Genomic DNA, 16,684 nt, shown 5'->3' on the forward strand with positions numbered 1-16,684 from the left:
CATTCCACCAATGTTCCTCATAGGGCTATCCAAATTTCAAATATAATATAAAAAAAAAGTCTCATTTAATTTAGACATTTACTCCTGTCTTCCCATATTAGAGGTACAAATAAAAGAAGCAAATAGGCAGCAATGCAGACATGTATGTGGGTGTTAGAATGAATATAAATTGCCTTTTATCTGTGAAGAAAGACCTTGGCAGATGGAAGAGATATTTCGCAAAGTTATACAATGTAGTTAGTTACCTTTAGGGCCCGAATCTGCAAACACAAGCAATAACTGATTGCCAGCGCTCGACTGTGTAATGTTTCAAATGATACCCGTGTCTCGCTGACCATCAGATAATATGTTATCTGCTTCGCTGATGAATTTATACAACTGGCATGCTAATGACTCCATTAGCAGAGGCTTCATTTAAACCTCTGTACGGCTGCAGTTTGATTAATTAGTTTAAATGAGCTGAACTCTCTGCCTCATCCAGCAAAGGTAACAGTGTAATAAGGCTTCTTAATGGCATTCTATGCAAGTACTGAATGTGGTTTTGCTTCCTATGGCAGATGACGATCCTGTGGATTAATACTAAAGATAAACATGTATGAATTAGTTTTACCAGCATCTTAATGTAAAAAGATTCACTTGGAAAGCAGTTGAATGCAGGTTAATGAGGAAGACTGATTAACAAGTTGTACTTGTTTGTTTCTGTACTCAATCTAGGACCATGTGTGCCTTTTTAACGTTTTGCGTATATTCTATGGCCCTTACTTGTGTAAAGCTGCATTTCCCAAAATTATTTTTTTGTTTTTTGGCAGAGGGGGGGCAGCAAGGAATGGTAATTCAACTGCATCAAATGCATTTTCGGCGATCAATCAGTTCTTTTAAGGACAAGCTAAGTCCACAATTCAGAAATTACCAGTACAAAGGCCTAATTTTAACGGTACAATTCTATACCATTACCTCTCCAATTCTCTTGTGTTTTGAATAAACACCACTACAATCATCCTGCCGTACCGTGGGAGAATTTACAATCATGTTTTTTCACTCTATAATTTATTGTATCCATTAAGTGTTTGAACAGCTGTCCCTCGGAAGCAAATATTAAGCTGGCATAACAGAAGATTTTGTATGGACTTTTTGCCCTAATTTTGCAGTGAATTGCTACTTAAATGACTCTCTAAAACATTTTAATTGCACAGCAGAGGGCAGTAAGCAGTAGTAATTCTTCAGTAACTAGACTGCCCGATGTTGCCTTTAACTACAGCTGATTCCACACAAATCCTCGGCTTCAGCCATTTCAAATATCTCTGCCATTATTACTGTTTGTCTGTGATCAGTTTAAATGGAGTGACAGGGTGGGACATTCATGGTGGACCAACTAAGCTCAATGCTTAGATTGCATTTACCCCATTTGTATACACATTTTTGTTTTAACTCAGAAAAAGGGATAATGAGAACAACTGACTACTGACATGTTTAGGCACAAGGAGTCCACTCTAAGCTTAACAAACTCTCTGTGAGGCAAGCATTAAAGAGGAACACTGCTCTGACATCTGTACTGAATTGTATTTATTTATTTATATAGCACCACAAATGTACAAGATGCTTTACAAGATGTAACACAAACTGGGGTATATTTATTATAATTTAGAATAAATACTTAAGTGCTAGGAGTCCACGTACTAGTGCATGAAACTATGGAACATTTTGTGAAACCATAATTAGAAAGTTAAATAACATTGTGGTTTAGGCATTTTTAGCTCTGCAATAGCGCATACAGTGACCTGCCTTGTTAGAGAAGCCCCTATCCACTATGCTACAACAGTTCTTCATAGAAAAAAAAGGTTTCTATGTTGCCAATTGCTTCCAAACATGGTGCCCAGACAGCTTCTTAGACAGATAGAGAAAGTGCTGGGGAGGTCTCTAAGCCCATTGGTTAATGTGAAAGAGGCTGATAATGACATCTATGGAGGGGAGGTCCAGCACAACTGACAAAAAATATTTCATGCGCTGGCTTAACCACAAATGTCATTGGGAAACTTTCCTGGTCAAAAAAATTGCTTTCCTTGATTTGTGTTTACCAACTTCTATTACAAAGGTTAGCCATATGGTTTTAAAAAAAATATTATATATATTCCTTTTTACCATTCATGTACATATTCTCAGTACGTTTAAAAGTATATATGTTTTCTCTTGCTCTCATGTGTTTCTGTTTCTCATTTTTTTCTTTGCTAATTCAAATGCATATGATATGGTCATACTGTAGTGACATGCCTTTTTGGAAGCTTATCTATTTATTGTATCCGGTTTGTTTGTGCTAATAACATGCCAGCTCTGAAAAACACAATTAATAAATTGAGTCAATCTGTTATCCATCAGAAAAAACATTTTCAAATTGTATATAATAATTAGACATTTGCTGTTTTGGATCCTGTAAAGAGAACTGTGCAAATGAGCAAGTACTATAACAGTGTAAACACCGCCTTTCTCCAACATTTGCCAAGCTGTGAGGCAACGGATTACAAGTAATCAAGCAAGAGTTATTGCCGTACCTCCCTCACATACTGAAGCTGTTCATGCAAAACATTTAAAACCATTTTAAATTTGTAGACCTGTCATGCTTGGACCAAACGAGGATGTGATGAGTTTCTAATGCACAATGGCCACTGAAGGTCAGTGAAAACCTTTTAAGTGAGAACACAGCTGGCAAGGAAAGCAACACTTGTGATAGTCTTGGGAGAAATGTAACGCAAATATGAAACTGATTTCTTAGAGAGAGCTTTGAAAGCAACTGTGAACCTTGGAAATATGGATGATTTTCTACTACAGTTATACAAAACTATAATGTTTGTGACCTTGCAGGCCTTGTATTAAATGAATGCTTTATTTGCTTGCATTGGTCAATGAGTCATCAGGACTTCAGGTATTCACACTATAGATATGCAATATGCACATAAACTGATAATTCAGTACTAAAACTATTTTCAGGATATAGTAGGATTGTCTTGCTATTCCAAGATACCTATAGAAGTTTCAGCATGTAATGGTTGCAGCAAACTGGTTAACATTCATTTCGCCCCGTCTCTAGCTCTGTACAAAAGTATAAAGTGATTCTGGCACAGCACTCAGGTGCATTTGTCAAAGCCTATTTTCTACTAGTTTAAAAGCTTTTTAATAATACAAAAATATACCAGTGCCTCTCCATGTTTGTCCCTTGTACTTCCCAAGTACACTGTGCCCTCGCTTGGTCAATGTTTATTTTAGTGCCCTTTGTTGACTGTTAATAATGCTGAATTCTATGCTGCAAACTTTCATTTTCATAGTTGTATGGAAAATGTTCTGTCCTTTACTTTACTCTGCACTCATCAACCAAAGGAGAGGGCAAAGACTCAAACCTGTGCTGCTTATACCTATTTTTATGCTGAATAGAAAATCTTAGCAAACACATCAACTTAACTGACTTTTGCAGATACTGCCCACTGTAATTAGGCCACACCAACCAGCTTTATACTAAATAAATAGTGATGAGCGAATCTGTCCTGTTTCACTTCCACAAAACATGTTTGATGCGTGAATTTTTTGTTGCGCACGTCTTTTTTTTTTTTTTTTTGACACCCACGTCTTTTTTTTATGCGACATTGCCTATTTTGATGGGACCTCGCCTATGTTGACGCAGCCATGCACCCTTTTTGACATGCGCCAGTAACCACAATTTTTTTTGATGCACAATGAATTTTTCCACAGTGAATTTTCTGCAAACTTTCGCAAAACCAATGGCAAAATGTGGAAATTCGCTGCGAATCCATGCCTGGTGAAAAAAATCACTCATCCCTATAAATAAATAAACCTCTATCAGTTTTAGTGAGTATATGTATACAAACCTTTACCCATCTTCACATTCCAGGAAAAAATAGAGCCTTCAAATATAGACTATTATCTTTTTCCATCCATTATAAGACTAAAGACTTTTAGCATAGGGCAAAACTGATACATATTTATAATGACAATATGTTGTTGCCATTTTGAATGAGAATACCTGGAAGTAAGTTACTTATTGCCTATATAGCAGATTCAGTGACACCAAAAAAGTTTTTAAAAGTAAATAAAATATCATGAACTCTTGCCCTGCAGTTGTAAAAGTTGTGTGTTTGCTACAGAAACACTACTATAGTATTTAGAAATAAGCTGCTAAGTAGCCATGGGGCAGCCATTCCCACTGAAAAATGGAGAAAAGGCACAGGTTACATAGCAGATAAGCTCTTTAGAATACAATGGGGTTTAACTGTCACCACTATGTAACCTGCGCCATTCAGCCCTATTTCAATTTTTAACTTATTCATATAAACTATAGTAGTGTTTCTGCAATGTGACCGGCACAATGATAAAGAGATTTTGGATTCTAAGCTTAAAAGATTTTAAATATTCTTAAAGAGGTTGTTCACCATTAAATTAACTTTTAATATGGTGTAGAGAGTGTTATTATGAAACAATTTGCAATTGGTTATCATTTTTTTATTATTTGTGATTCTTGAATTATTAGCTTTTTACTCAGCAGCTCTCCAATTTCAGAAGCTATCTGGTTGCTAGGGGTCTTGTTTACCTGCAGTTGTTTGAATGAGAGCATGGAATGTGAATAAAACAGGGCCCAAGTAGAGAGATAAGGAATAAAGTGTAACAATAATAATAAAAATGAAGCCTCACAGACCAATAGGTTTTTAGGTGCCAGGGTCAGTGACCCCCATTTGAAAGCTGGAAAGAATCAGAAGAGGAAGGCAATTAATTCAAAAACTCTAAAAAAAATAAATAATGAAGACCAAATGCAAATTTGCTTGGAATGAGACATTCTATAACACATTAAAAGTTAACTTAAAGGTGAACCACCCCTTTAAAGGAGAATGCAAGTCAAAATTTAAAAAGCATACTGCCCAATAGTCCTCCTATTGTTTAGTAAAAACGCCACACTTTTGGCTCACCTAATCAAATATTTACTCATATTTACTCACACTTACTTCACATTTTCTAGAACAGGCAGCCATCTCTAAATAGGTATTCTCCCTTCCTTTCCCTCCTTGCTTCATACTGCACATGTGGTTCATTCCCTGCCCCCCTCCCCTCTGCCAGATCCGCTTCTGATTGGTTGGTGGGCATGTGTAGCTCAGAGCAGGATCAAGTTACACACATGCTCAGAGAATAGGAAGGCTGCCGCTGGCACCTACAGGAAGGGGAGAGAGATTTCAGTGATGTCACTGTAGTCTTCACACTGCTGTAGGCTGCCAGCACCATATCTCAGAGAAGCAAGCAGGGATCTGGGAATTTAGATATGCAGTAAGTACTTAAAAAGAATGTCTTTAGACTTACTTTTAATTTATATTAACCTTTCCTTGTCCTTTAAAGCTATGAGGTTGACCCCCCCCCCCCCAACCATGTCCTTTTGGTGTAATATAATGCCAAATTTTCATATGCTGTGAGAGGATGAATATGTAATTCTAATTCATGGGAACATCTCCTTGGTAATTAAAACTACAGTTTAATTAACTGCCATTGCTTTAATGTTTTAAATATAAATGAATGGAAGGCATTAACATCACAATCACAAATTACAATATAAGAATTTGGTGCAAAAACAACCCTAATATTGTACCCCATATAGGATACCAGAGTCAGTATGTTTTAATTAAATTAGGGCTTGCACTCAAATAATCACAGGCACAGTGGTAGTATTAAAAAGTAATTATTTTTTATATAGTATACAAGAGGATTTGAAAAAAAAAAACAATTTTAATCAATATAATACAGTCAGTTTCACATAATTCTATAAGAAAAAACACAAAACATACCACATTGCTTTAAAAAAAAAAAAAGTTAAAGTCAAAGTTATCCTACTTCATTTCTAAAACTAATTGGAACATACTTTTGGAAGGAATAGATTACAGTGCTAGGCATATTAGGGGTTTCTGTGTTGTGTGGGGCTATTGAAAGAATTTTGGTTCAAAAACAAGAGTTCCCCTTTAATAAAAAAAAGCCTATTTGCAAAAATTTGAGCCAAAGGTTTTACTTGATCCTGTAACATACAGTAACCAAAGAGGTGTTTGTTTTTATTTCTCTAAGTGAATTAGAACAGTACCTGACAGTGCAGCGTCAATTACGCAGGCTCCCTTACCTTAGCTCCTTACCCCCACCCCCGGTACCTCAGAGACAATAATGACATCCAGGATGGGATATAACAGGCCACAGCTTTATTAACAGAAAATATGTAAATATATAAATACAAAATAATTTATAAAATGATTTTAGCAATAACCATCCATGTTATACCCATTGGAATGCTTGCCCACTCCAAACCACCAACCATGGCTGCCTGCCATGCCGGCCACCTTCCGCAGCAGCTTCAGGTGGGCAAGTGAGAGCAGGAAACCAGAATCCACTACTCTCCTGGGACCCTTGTCCGAGGAGGTTACCCTCCACCTTTTGACACCCATGTGCCAAAACCGGGGCTTAGCCCCCACCTTCCAGCAAGCATTCCTACCGCAAGCTGTGACGGCATAAACGAACCCCCCCCAACCCAGTCCACCTTGCTTGAATTCAAGGGCGGGTGGGCTGGACAATGCTCCTTGACTCTCCACAAGGTAATGGTACCGCCTCTTCCGCTGCTGTTAGTTTCCTTATCCTGGTCCCTCCTCTTACTTACAAGCCCTCCTTCCTCCCAGCCTTAGCCTCTATAATTAACCCCTTCCACTTCCCCTGCTGTTCCTAGCACCGTCAAGGCTCCTGCTACCTTATAGGTCCGGAGCACCCATCTAATTGCTAATTGGTTGCTAAAGGTTAATAGGCCAAACTTTCTGGGTCATTGTAGTGAAGGCCTATTGCTCATAAAGTGAAGTCTCAGTGGCTGCAAAGATGTCCATAAGGGACTATAGATGGTGCTCATGATGTGGCTAAAATGAAATGTACAAAACAGATGAGTCACTCATCACTTGACTTGTTTAATTGCTTTAACCAACTAGGGAATGGGAATTCTGGGAATTCATAAAGTATTTGCTTTACAACTCAGTAGTTAAGCCAATTTTGTCATGTCAATCTAATATGCTAAAAAATATTACAAATTCAGAACCCTCATGTACAGGTGTTGCATTTTCCTAAAACAAGGCCACTGTTCTGGGTTTCACAACTTTACACATCAAAGAGACTTGGTAAACATCAAAGAGATTTCTTGGTACCTTTATGCAGTAATAAATGAATCCAGTCCATCATGCCTAGCCAACACATCATAAACAAATACCCCTGCTACATATATTTCTTCTTTGTTTGAAACTTTTATTGAATGACAATTATTATGGCCCAATATTTAGGTAAATAACCATCATTTCAAAACGGAATTCAAAAACTGAATTGTTCCTTCACTCGTTTTTCTACCTGAATATGCCAGTACTGTGCCCAGTGTATTTTTTTAATTACAACAGTAACCTAGTTAATAGTATTCCTTTGTTGTCTGAAGGAATATATTCCTTATCCAGCCTAGCGTAAATTAAAATTTAATAGAACATCAGGTCGAAGTAGAATTAGGAAGCAAATGACAGCTGTTTAATTAAAAGCTAAAGCTGATTAGATGGCAGTGCCGAGAGGAATACTCCAGAGGACGAGTATAAAACTATTGAAACTCAAGGCAGAGATAATAGCTTTATTTAAATATGAAAAAGCTCTTTGCAGGGACGGTGTAAATGTTTGCCACCTCATTGGTTTGGACAAACTAAAAAATGCGAATGAGCAGCTTGGCAGGAGAGAAGATAAGCATTTGAATACCTGCTGTCCGCTTAAACTTCATCCATGCTTTTATAAATAAGTGGCATTATTTCAGTAAAATGTATCGGTTGTTAATGGCCCTGGCTTTATAAAGGAAGGTTAGTCAAACAGAGAAAGTTCTTCTCTTTTGTTAAAACTCAGCTTAGTGAGAAACAAAGGAGCAGAAACAGCAGCCAATTAATTTACCTTTTATTTAAAGTTTGCAACACATCTGTGCTACAAAGTGGCTAACAGCGCTGCTAAAAGGGACTATTGACTGAACATTGCTAATATACCTTTACTCCATATACATTTCTAACAAGGTGTATGCATGTCAAAAGTATGTAAGTGGATAAAGTATATAGAGAACGGGGCAGATAAATTAAACAGGTACTTATGCTTAGGGCTATAATGTAGGCTACTTCCAAGTGGGAATGGAATAAAGTAAGTTCCAGTAAGTTCCACAGTTATGCCTAATGCATAACTCAGTATCTATTCAACATGTATATTTCAATTTCAAAATCTGCGAGGGTCTAGATGAAGGAATATGAAATATAAGCAAAGGGTGTCAATGCAGGTTATGAGGCATGACATTAAGAAGGAAAGATTCAGTAAGGCAGAAAGTAATAAAGAAGAGTGGAAGAGGGTGTACAAAGGTTTTGAGGTAGAGCAATTCATGGAAATTAAATAATAGGCTCAAGGAAGATTGTAATTCACTGAAGAAAGGAAAAGGCATAGAGGAACTGGCATGGGGGGGATAGAGGCAAGAGCAATATATCAGAAAAAGTAAAGAAAAGGAGGAAAGGTTAGAAAATGGACAAGAGTAATGTAAAGGGGGAAGTAGCAATGTGTATTGGTCCTTGTAATTTATAAAAAAAAAAAAAAATTGCATGCACAAAATTGGATCTTTAATTTACATCCCAGAAGGTTACTGACCTTATACAGATGATTGAAGGTATTGGCAAACCAGATTTCCTCCCAAAGCATATATAGTACTTATTCTATTGCTTTTGACATTTTGTGCTATTTGTTATTTGAAAACACCCAAGAAAATAGTGAATAGTGCTAGGATTAGAGTTACAATGACCTTAAAGGTAAAGAAAAGTGAGAATTTAGGAGCAAGCATGGTGATAGAAATATTTACTTAAAAATCATGATCTGCCCTTTGGCTCAAAGTATCTCTGTAGGTTTGTGCTTGATTTTTTTTTTTTTTATTTAAAAAAGCTGTTGGGGGGAAAAAAAGAAAAACTGATAAATAGAAAATAAGTGGATCTGTGGAAGAAAATTTGTATCTTCACCTTTAATAAATTTGCTCTTAAATAAAAAATCCAATGGATATTTTTTTACTGACAGTAAAAAATGGTGTTAATGCAAAAATTTAGCGCAGTCTGAGAAGTGCAGCACATGTGAATAATAACAACAATTAATGTAGGAAATTACCATTTTGTAAGAATCGATTGCATTTAGCACATAATAAGCAGCGTTCGAGTGGTTGATGAAGTTACAAATTCCTGCTCCCACAAACATCCATCAGTCACCTGGCAGGTGGCGGGGCTCCAATCTGTATCCAATCTGTATCCTAGCCAAAGGAAAAGCCCTGTGCTCATCTTCATAGCTATTACTGGCTATTGTGCCTCACTAAAAAACCCAGATTTAGACTTGAAACCCTAACTGCCCTGCGCTCACTTACATAGGCCTACATTGGCAGTCTAGGCTACACCCTGAATTAGACTTTCACATGGAGGTATGGGAAATATTTCTTTAATGTAGGTTTCAATCTAGTTCATTTATGGATATTACACTTCTAGAAGGTCACAGGAAGTCCTAAGTAGTTAAAACTGTGACCTCCATTTATTTCATCATTAAGGCTAACCTTTAACATTACATATTTCAACATTTATTTGATGGTAATATGCTTATAAGGGTAGAACAATGATAAATGAGGCCTCAAACAATACTCTAGTCTTTGAGTGCTGCTAAAGGTCAGATGATACTGGATGAATGATCCAGCAGAACGTTTAGATCTAAATAGATATGGGAACTGTATGTTGTTGTGGCGCTCACAAAAAACATTGGTATGCAATAATACAAACAAGTTACTGATATGGAATATTATCTCAGTTCTGAGATAGCACTGCTATGCATCAATATACACAGAGTATTTTAGATTAGAGTGTATTGAGATCTTTGCTTTTGTTTTCTAACTTGTAGGCGACTGTTCAAATCTAATTTCTGATTGGTTGCTATAGGCAACATCACCAGTGATGCTTGTCTCCAATATTAATAAATTCGCCCCCAAATCTCAGAAGCCAAACAGGAAGAAAAAACGCTGAGCTGTGTAAAGAAAGTTCCCATAATGCCTCACTCCTGCACAGACACCCAGACCAAGTGTACATGCTCAGTTTGTAAGACTATGAGTCAATTTCCTGCTGATTGGCTTAGATCCACATTCCTAAGGAGGTGGAGTGAGCTCTTAGCATTCTTAAGGGAGGGGGGAGCAGGAGAGGGGAGAGAGCAGAGAGCTGCGTGTCTCTGGCACATGAATTCATGAATTACAGACACAACAAATCTTTTGACAGAGAAGTAAGTGTAGCGTTTCTGTGAGTGCTTATGGCTGTATTTAGATCTTTCTGAAAAAGCTAACTTAGTTTTTACCTTTCCTTCTCCTTTAATGGAGGCACTCTCCCAGATACCCTCTTGCCACACACAAATGGACCCCGCTGACAATAGTGTACAAGGATCTAGATAGCTCTGACCTGACATTATCTGACATTAGCCTTCAAATCCTGGGCCTCATGTGCAATCCCCTCCTTCTTGATTAACACTAAGGGACAATCTACACCTTCCACCACTAAAAGGGAATTCCATGACATATACTGCAATCTAGTGACTGGAATAGGTAATAACATAAAATCATTATAAAATATTATATTAATCCCCTTTACAGTACAGAAGTTGAATAGTTCTCACTTATTTTTCACTTCTTTTCACTACCAGTTCCTGTACATTTTATAGTTATTGTGGGGCGAAAGAAAGACAGGCAGAGGTACCTCTCCCTCCAGTTAATCCTCTGTGTACAATTAAATGTGTCCATACACATACATATCCAGTTATTAGGTAACTTTACTAAACATGTTGATATTAATAAGTGGTGGTCAGCCTAATTGGGCTAATTGTTTATTAGGCTCCTTGGACCATAATAAGGGACTATGCAGACCCTTGGGATTTATGGGATTTTAATCCTGACCAATTGAATTTGTCTTCTCTGAGGAACAACTGAGTGCATCTTACAGTTGATGTAATCCTACATGTTTTAATGGCTCTTTAATGCGAAGCATGGTATATAATTGAATGTTGCCACTTTAAAGCAAGTGCTCAAACTACTTGCTGGCACACTCTGATTGGGTCAGGAAATGACTTACACACCAAGACTGTAAATTCTACAAGCAGGGTCATTTATGCATATTTATTCATTATTTATTTAATTTTAATTTACTATAAAATGTGTAAGGCTCAGGGTACACAAGAAAAGCTATATAAATGTATACTACATTCATATATACATAGGACAAATATGCAATAACATAACTGTAAAGCTTTAGTTGCACTCAAAATAAGTACAGGTAAGAGGTAAGTAAGGTAAGAGTAGGACATAAAGAAAAGAAAATCAGACAATGCTAAATCTGCATTGTGTTTAAAAGAATAAAAGCCTAATCGCTGAAAGCTTATCCTATTCTCTAAATTTCCAGTACATAAAATGTCTTTCCCTCATTCTGTAAATAACCAGAGAATGAGCTGGATTGAGATATAAAAAAATGAGCTCTGTGCTAAAACCAGTCCTGTTTGGGTTATATTTTGAAAACCTTGCAGTAATTGCTTGCTTACTGTCATAACAGACAAGAATACCCCCAAAACGCAGCACTAACCTAACAATACCAGATGCTCAAGCATCAGTTTGGTGTGCATTGTTGGACGACCCACCCGCTGCGCCAAGAAAAATGCCTGGTGATTTTACACAATGCTCCAACTATCTAGTTCCATTTACTGCCAGCAAATACATTGTATTACTATCTGAAATCACTGTCTGGGTGTTTAAGGCTTCTATTCTTGCACAGTAGGAGGAAATACATTTTGTCTGACACATGACACAGAAAAGAAATAGCCTTATTTTTGTTTTTTTTATGATTCATAGCCTGCATTCAAGGGAAGGCTCATAAAGTAAGAAATATTGAGTACTGAAGTTTGCCTAACCCTATGTGTATACAGAGAGCTCGAACTGAGCCAAACACTTCCTATTGCATGGCTATTCAGAAAAGAAGAACATTTAAACAAGATACACAAATTGTTAAGTGCATTCTTGGCATCTCTTAAACACCACTGCCCTTTAAAGCATCCAAGGAGATCATTTAAAAGGAAAAAAAACCCATTTGTGTCTGTGCAGAATGCACTTCTTCCTAGCTCTCCAGACACTGCCTTCAATCTTGTTCTGTCACAGGAGAACGTTGTGTTGGCGAGCTCTCCATTGTGATTGGCTTAAAAGTTACTTTATATCAATTCTACAAAGACAAGATAATCAAATGAAAAAGGCCGCCTGCCTTCCCCTGTGAATCATCATTAGGCCTGAACGGAGTGGTTTTCACAAGATAATCTAGCTGAAGGACAAAGCAAAATCCATTTTCTGTGGCAGATTTGTTCTACCATGGTACTTCTAATGGTGGTGCACCGCTATGCTCATTTATACTTGAACACTCACAATTTGTTCAGGTGGGAAACAGGGCTATTATAGGGCAGAGAGGGCATCTCCCTCTGAGCAGGCCCTATGGTCAAAGACTAAACTTAACTATCCCTTATCTCTAGGGCTTTTAAAAACACCTTTCTTCTTGTGGTGTAACATCATGGCAAAGTTTCACCCTTTTCAGTAATCTTTAATCATCAGACATTTGCTATTTATCTTTCTCAATGCATTAGACAGGCAGAAACTAAGTACTAATTGGCAATTATACAATAGTAAACTGGGATAAACTAAATCCATGTTACTTCTTAACCTGCAATAGTGAACTGGGATAAAACTTGAAAAAAATTATGTTATAAAAGGCACTTTGTTTGCCCGGGAGCAGTAACCCATAGCAACCAATCAGCAGGTAGCTTTTACTGGTCACCTGTTTAAAAGCATCTTAATGGTTGCCATGGGTTACTATAGTGCCTTTTATTATGGGGGTTAGTCTTGTATTAGGGAATAAAGCCTAGAGCATTATTCACTTTTTCTTTGCCATACATTTGGTCAAGGAAGCAACTGGCTCAATTTCATATTATTATTATTTTTTTTTTTATCATGGCTCCATTCGGGTAATCTTGTATCATAAAAAAACTAATTTGGACTTTTTTTCAGAATTCATTATTGAACAATATTTTAGCCTAAGCACTGTCCACATAAAAAGCATTTGCTTTAACACTTAACCTAAGAAGTAGTTCTTGGAGAATGGATTTATATGACCATGCACTGACTGAGAGCATTGTGAACTTCCGCTTCCGATATAGCACCTCACAAATTAATGAACCTAATGTGATTTGGCAGAATTTAAGTGAAATCGAAATCAGCATCTTCCTGTGAATGCTGGGAGATGTAGTTTGGAAACAGCTGGAAAGCAACAGATTATTTATCCTTGACAAGGAAGGTGCATGAATAAAAAAAAACATGCTTTTTTCCCTTCTGAATTCAATGAAAACTCCTATTTTCAGACTCAGTGCTGTCCATGGTGCTGATGAGTCTCATTCAACTTTCTGCGCTTCATCTGTAACAGAAAAGGTCAAATGCAGACAAACTGAGCTCCTCATTATACAGGAGTGATTTCCACAGTTATTCCAGCAGATTTATTTTAGACACCTGTACCCTGGGGAGCGAGAGGAATGACACATGTCACCAGTTTTCCCAACTGTAATGACATCGGCCTTGCCCATGCCAAGCATATGTGATCTATCGTATGTGACACGGCTTTTTGGCTTATCTTGTGCCTTGTGCGCACCCTACTGCAACACCTTTACACTGAGAAATTCAGTAGCTCACTTTACAAAACAAAAATTATAGCCAGAAAGCCAGAGGTCTTGTTTATGTGAAAGGAAATCGGGTTATTCTGGAGACTTTGGTTCCACAAAGTAGGCACAGTTCTGTGGCTAATGGTCATTGGATTTCAAAAATAAATATTTTATTCAGTTGCCAGCTATTTTTTTTGTTTTTGTTTTTGGCATATTGTTTGAATCAGCCTAAGATATGCTATTAGGTTGGATTTGGAAAGCAAAGTTTATTGATGGCAATAGACAAATATATACAGGACAGAGCATAAAAAATGATTTATTAAGGGTGAGTTTAGAATAATAATGTGTGACAAAGAGAGCGCATGTTAAGCATAGACATGCAAAGTCGGCACTGGAACTTCTTTAAAACCCCTTTAAGTGCGGTATTTGAGGCATTTTCATCTCTATCAGACTAAAACATTCTAACAAATTGACACATCTATCTGCTTCGACAAATGTGTCAATGTGTTTGTCAGGAGAAGTTTCCTGACACTCAGGAAAGTGCAGTTAAATTACAAGAAAAATTGAACTGCATGGAATTCTTCTGGTTTCCTACTTCAGTGTTTATGTAATGTGCCCCCTAGTGTAGCCCTGAGTATGTTGCCTGCCCAAGAAGGCATGCAAGCTCATTAAAAGCAAACTAACTAAACAGTTATGTCCCATGTGACCTCTTTTGAGTTATTGACTAAGAGGTTAGAGAAATACAAAGGAGGAATTAGTGCCCTGACTATTATGTTAGGCATTTACTCACTCTAGCCTTTACAGTTAACATTTTTGGCTAACTATATGAGAAATGTTTGTTATTTCACACAGCCTATTTATTTACCTAGTTTTATTTTTACACTGAACAGTACCTTTAGGAGGGACTCCACCACAGTATTACAAGGCAGATCATTCTACAGTTTTTTTTGTCTTTAGGAAATGTCTTTCCTCCTAAATGTTTGGCCTTTTAGCAGACATTGACTAACACTGCCTAGATTTGCAAAGTATGTCAGATACAAAAGTCTCCAAATCCTTCTCAATAAAGAGGCCCACAACACAATTCAATTTAGCATATAAATTATATTCTGTTTTCAAACAGAACCAAACAGAAATCTTTTAATATAGAGAACGCCATAGAGTGCATTTACTTAACTAGACACACATTTACTTAACTACACACTGTGCAAAGCACAATTTCATGCGCAATGTTTTTTTTCCATAATGCATAGTTTTTACCACCATTATTGCGGATGCAAATGGGTCATTGTCTTGACACACTTGTGCTATGCAACTTCGCGAGCGATTCCTTGCAAATCGGGCGACAAATATTCCTAAGCCTGCTTGGCATCATTTCCAGTGTTTGCTGGTGTTGTTTCAGGTGTTTGGCAGGCGAATGGCATCTGCGCTTAATTCTTTAGGCACAAGTGCACTTAGAGGATTGACACAGGGGGCTAAGGGAACCTGCTACTGCCTGGTCACAGGGTAACTGTAGCTCCAGGGTTCCCCTGTGTCAATACAAGCAGTAGCAGCACCCAATTCAGAATGCAAGGCAGGAAGGGCTGAGTGGCACTGAGCACAACTGTACAGAAGTGCAAAGAGCACATTTTGATGCAAGTGCCTTTACTGAAACAATTTTAGGTGCAATTCACTGCAGGGGAAATTCAAGTTTCCAACTGCACTTGTAGACATAAATAAATCTTCATGTCTCTGAAAAGAAAAATAGGCATTAAAGTGATACTGGCATGAAAAAACAACTTTTAAAGAAATATATCTACATAAAAAGTTTCCTATGGGTCATGTTGACCATTCTTTTCTGACAGGGCTGCTTTTGTGAGTAATTGTTACTTGAAGTTCCTAAACTGTTTTGCCAACCTGACTGTCCCTTCTCAGTCCCTTGTCAGTTACAGCTTCTAATGCTAACAGCCTACTGCTGCACAAATATGGCCACCCCCTCATAGAGGAACATGAGAGATATGATAGGGAATGTAAAAGCATCAGGCAAATACTTTTAAGGCAAAATTATAAATAGCATGCAATCTTGTAATGGATGTAAAAAAGGTTTTATATCTGGTGTTAGTATCTTTTTAAGTCTTTGTTCTGATCCCTGTACCTTAACTTTGTTGGTGAGTTCCAACAGACAATAGTTTTTGTGCTCCTAACAGATGAAAGGACAGTGCCTGAAAAGTGTTACTGCATTCCATGTCTGAATGAATAATATGTGGTAAAGTGAAATAACACTGCAATCAGGGGCCTGAGATACAAATGGCCACTACACAGAGAACAATGTTCTCTAGACAAAAAGTAAAACTTTCCCTGGATGTGAGAATGGACCCTTGTGTTGCATCCAGTCATACCATGTCCATATGAACCAAGCCACAAGCAAACAAACAGGAACTAACAGACATACTTCTCATTATAAATAATAGAAATATTTATTTGATTTTCCCCAGGGTGCTTTATATCTCTGTGAAAACAAATAACATAAACAACATGAAATTCATCAAATTTAAAAAACATAAAATTCAGTGGCAGTCATACAATTAAAAGGAAAGTCAAGTTTGCTTTACTTTCTTTGAGCCACTAAAATTGACTGTATAAAGCTGCGTGCAATTTGAATATGACATGGTAATACATTCTAATTGTGTATTTCATTCAATATATCAATTTGAATATGAGATAAGCCTTATGTTTTGGCACTCCATTTATCATTATGCGCACTTATGTTAGGCAGCGATGATAGACAGGCAAAGCATTACTTTTCTTAATCAAGTGCACAACATTCACTCCAGTCATTAGGTGTAAAATGACTCTCTAGTCTCAGCATTTCCTCTCCCCCTCAGCTCATTATAATGATTGC

At 37.2% G+C, this 16,684-nt stretch overlaps 1 protein-coding gene across 3 annotated transcripts in view; it reads right to left on the reverse strand.

Annotated features, from left to right (window-relative positions):
* The window catches only part of tmem132b (transmembrane protein 132B), a 295,846-nt gene that overhangs the window by 72,842 nt on the left and 206,320 nt on the right, over nt 1-16,684 (reverse strand). Inside the window, exon 1 of one of the 3 annotated variants that reach the window (XM_031892521.1) lies at nt 246-369. The exons of the other annotated variants lie outside the window; for them this stretch is intronic. Within the exon in view, the coding sequence (XP_031748381.1) occupies nt 246-338 (93 nt within the window). The 5' untranslated portion in view covers nt 339-369. Of the gene's footprint in view, nt 1-245; nt 370-16,684 lie in introns of those variants that run through there. 3 annotated transcript variants of the gene reach the window in all.

This window comes from Xenopus tropicalis, chromosome 1 (genome assembly GCF_000004195.4).
Source record: "Xenopus tropicalis strain Nigerian chromosome 1, UCB_Xtro_10.0, whole genome shotgun sequence".
Lineage (NCBI taxonomy): Eukaryota > Metazoa > Chordata > Amphibia > Anura > Pipidae > Xenopus > Xenopus tropicalis.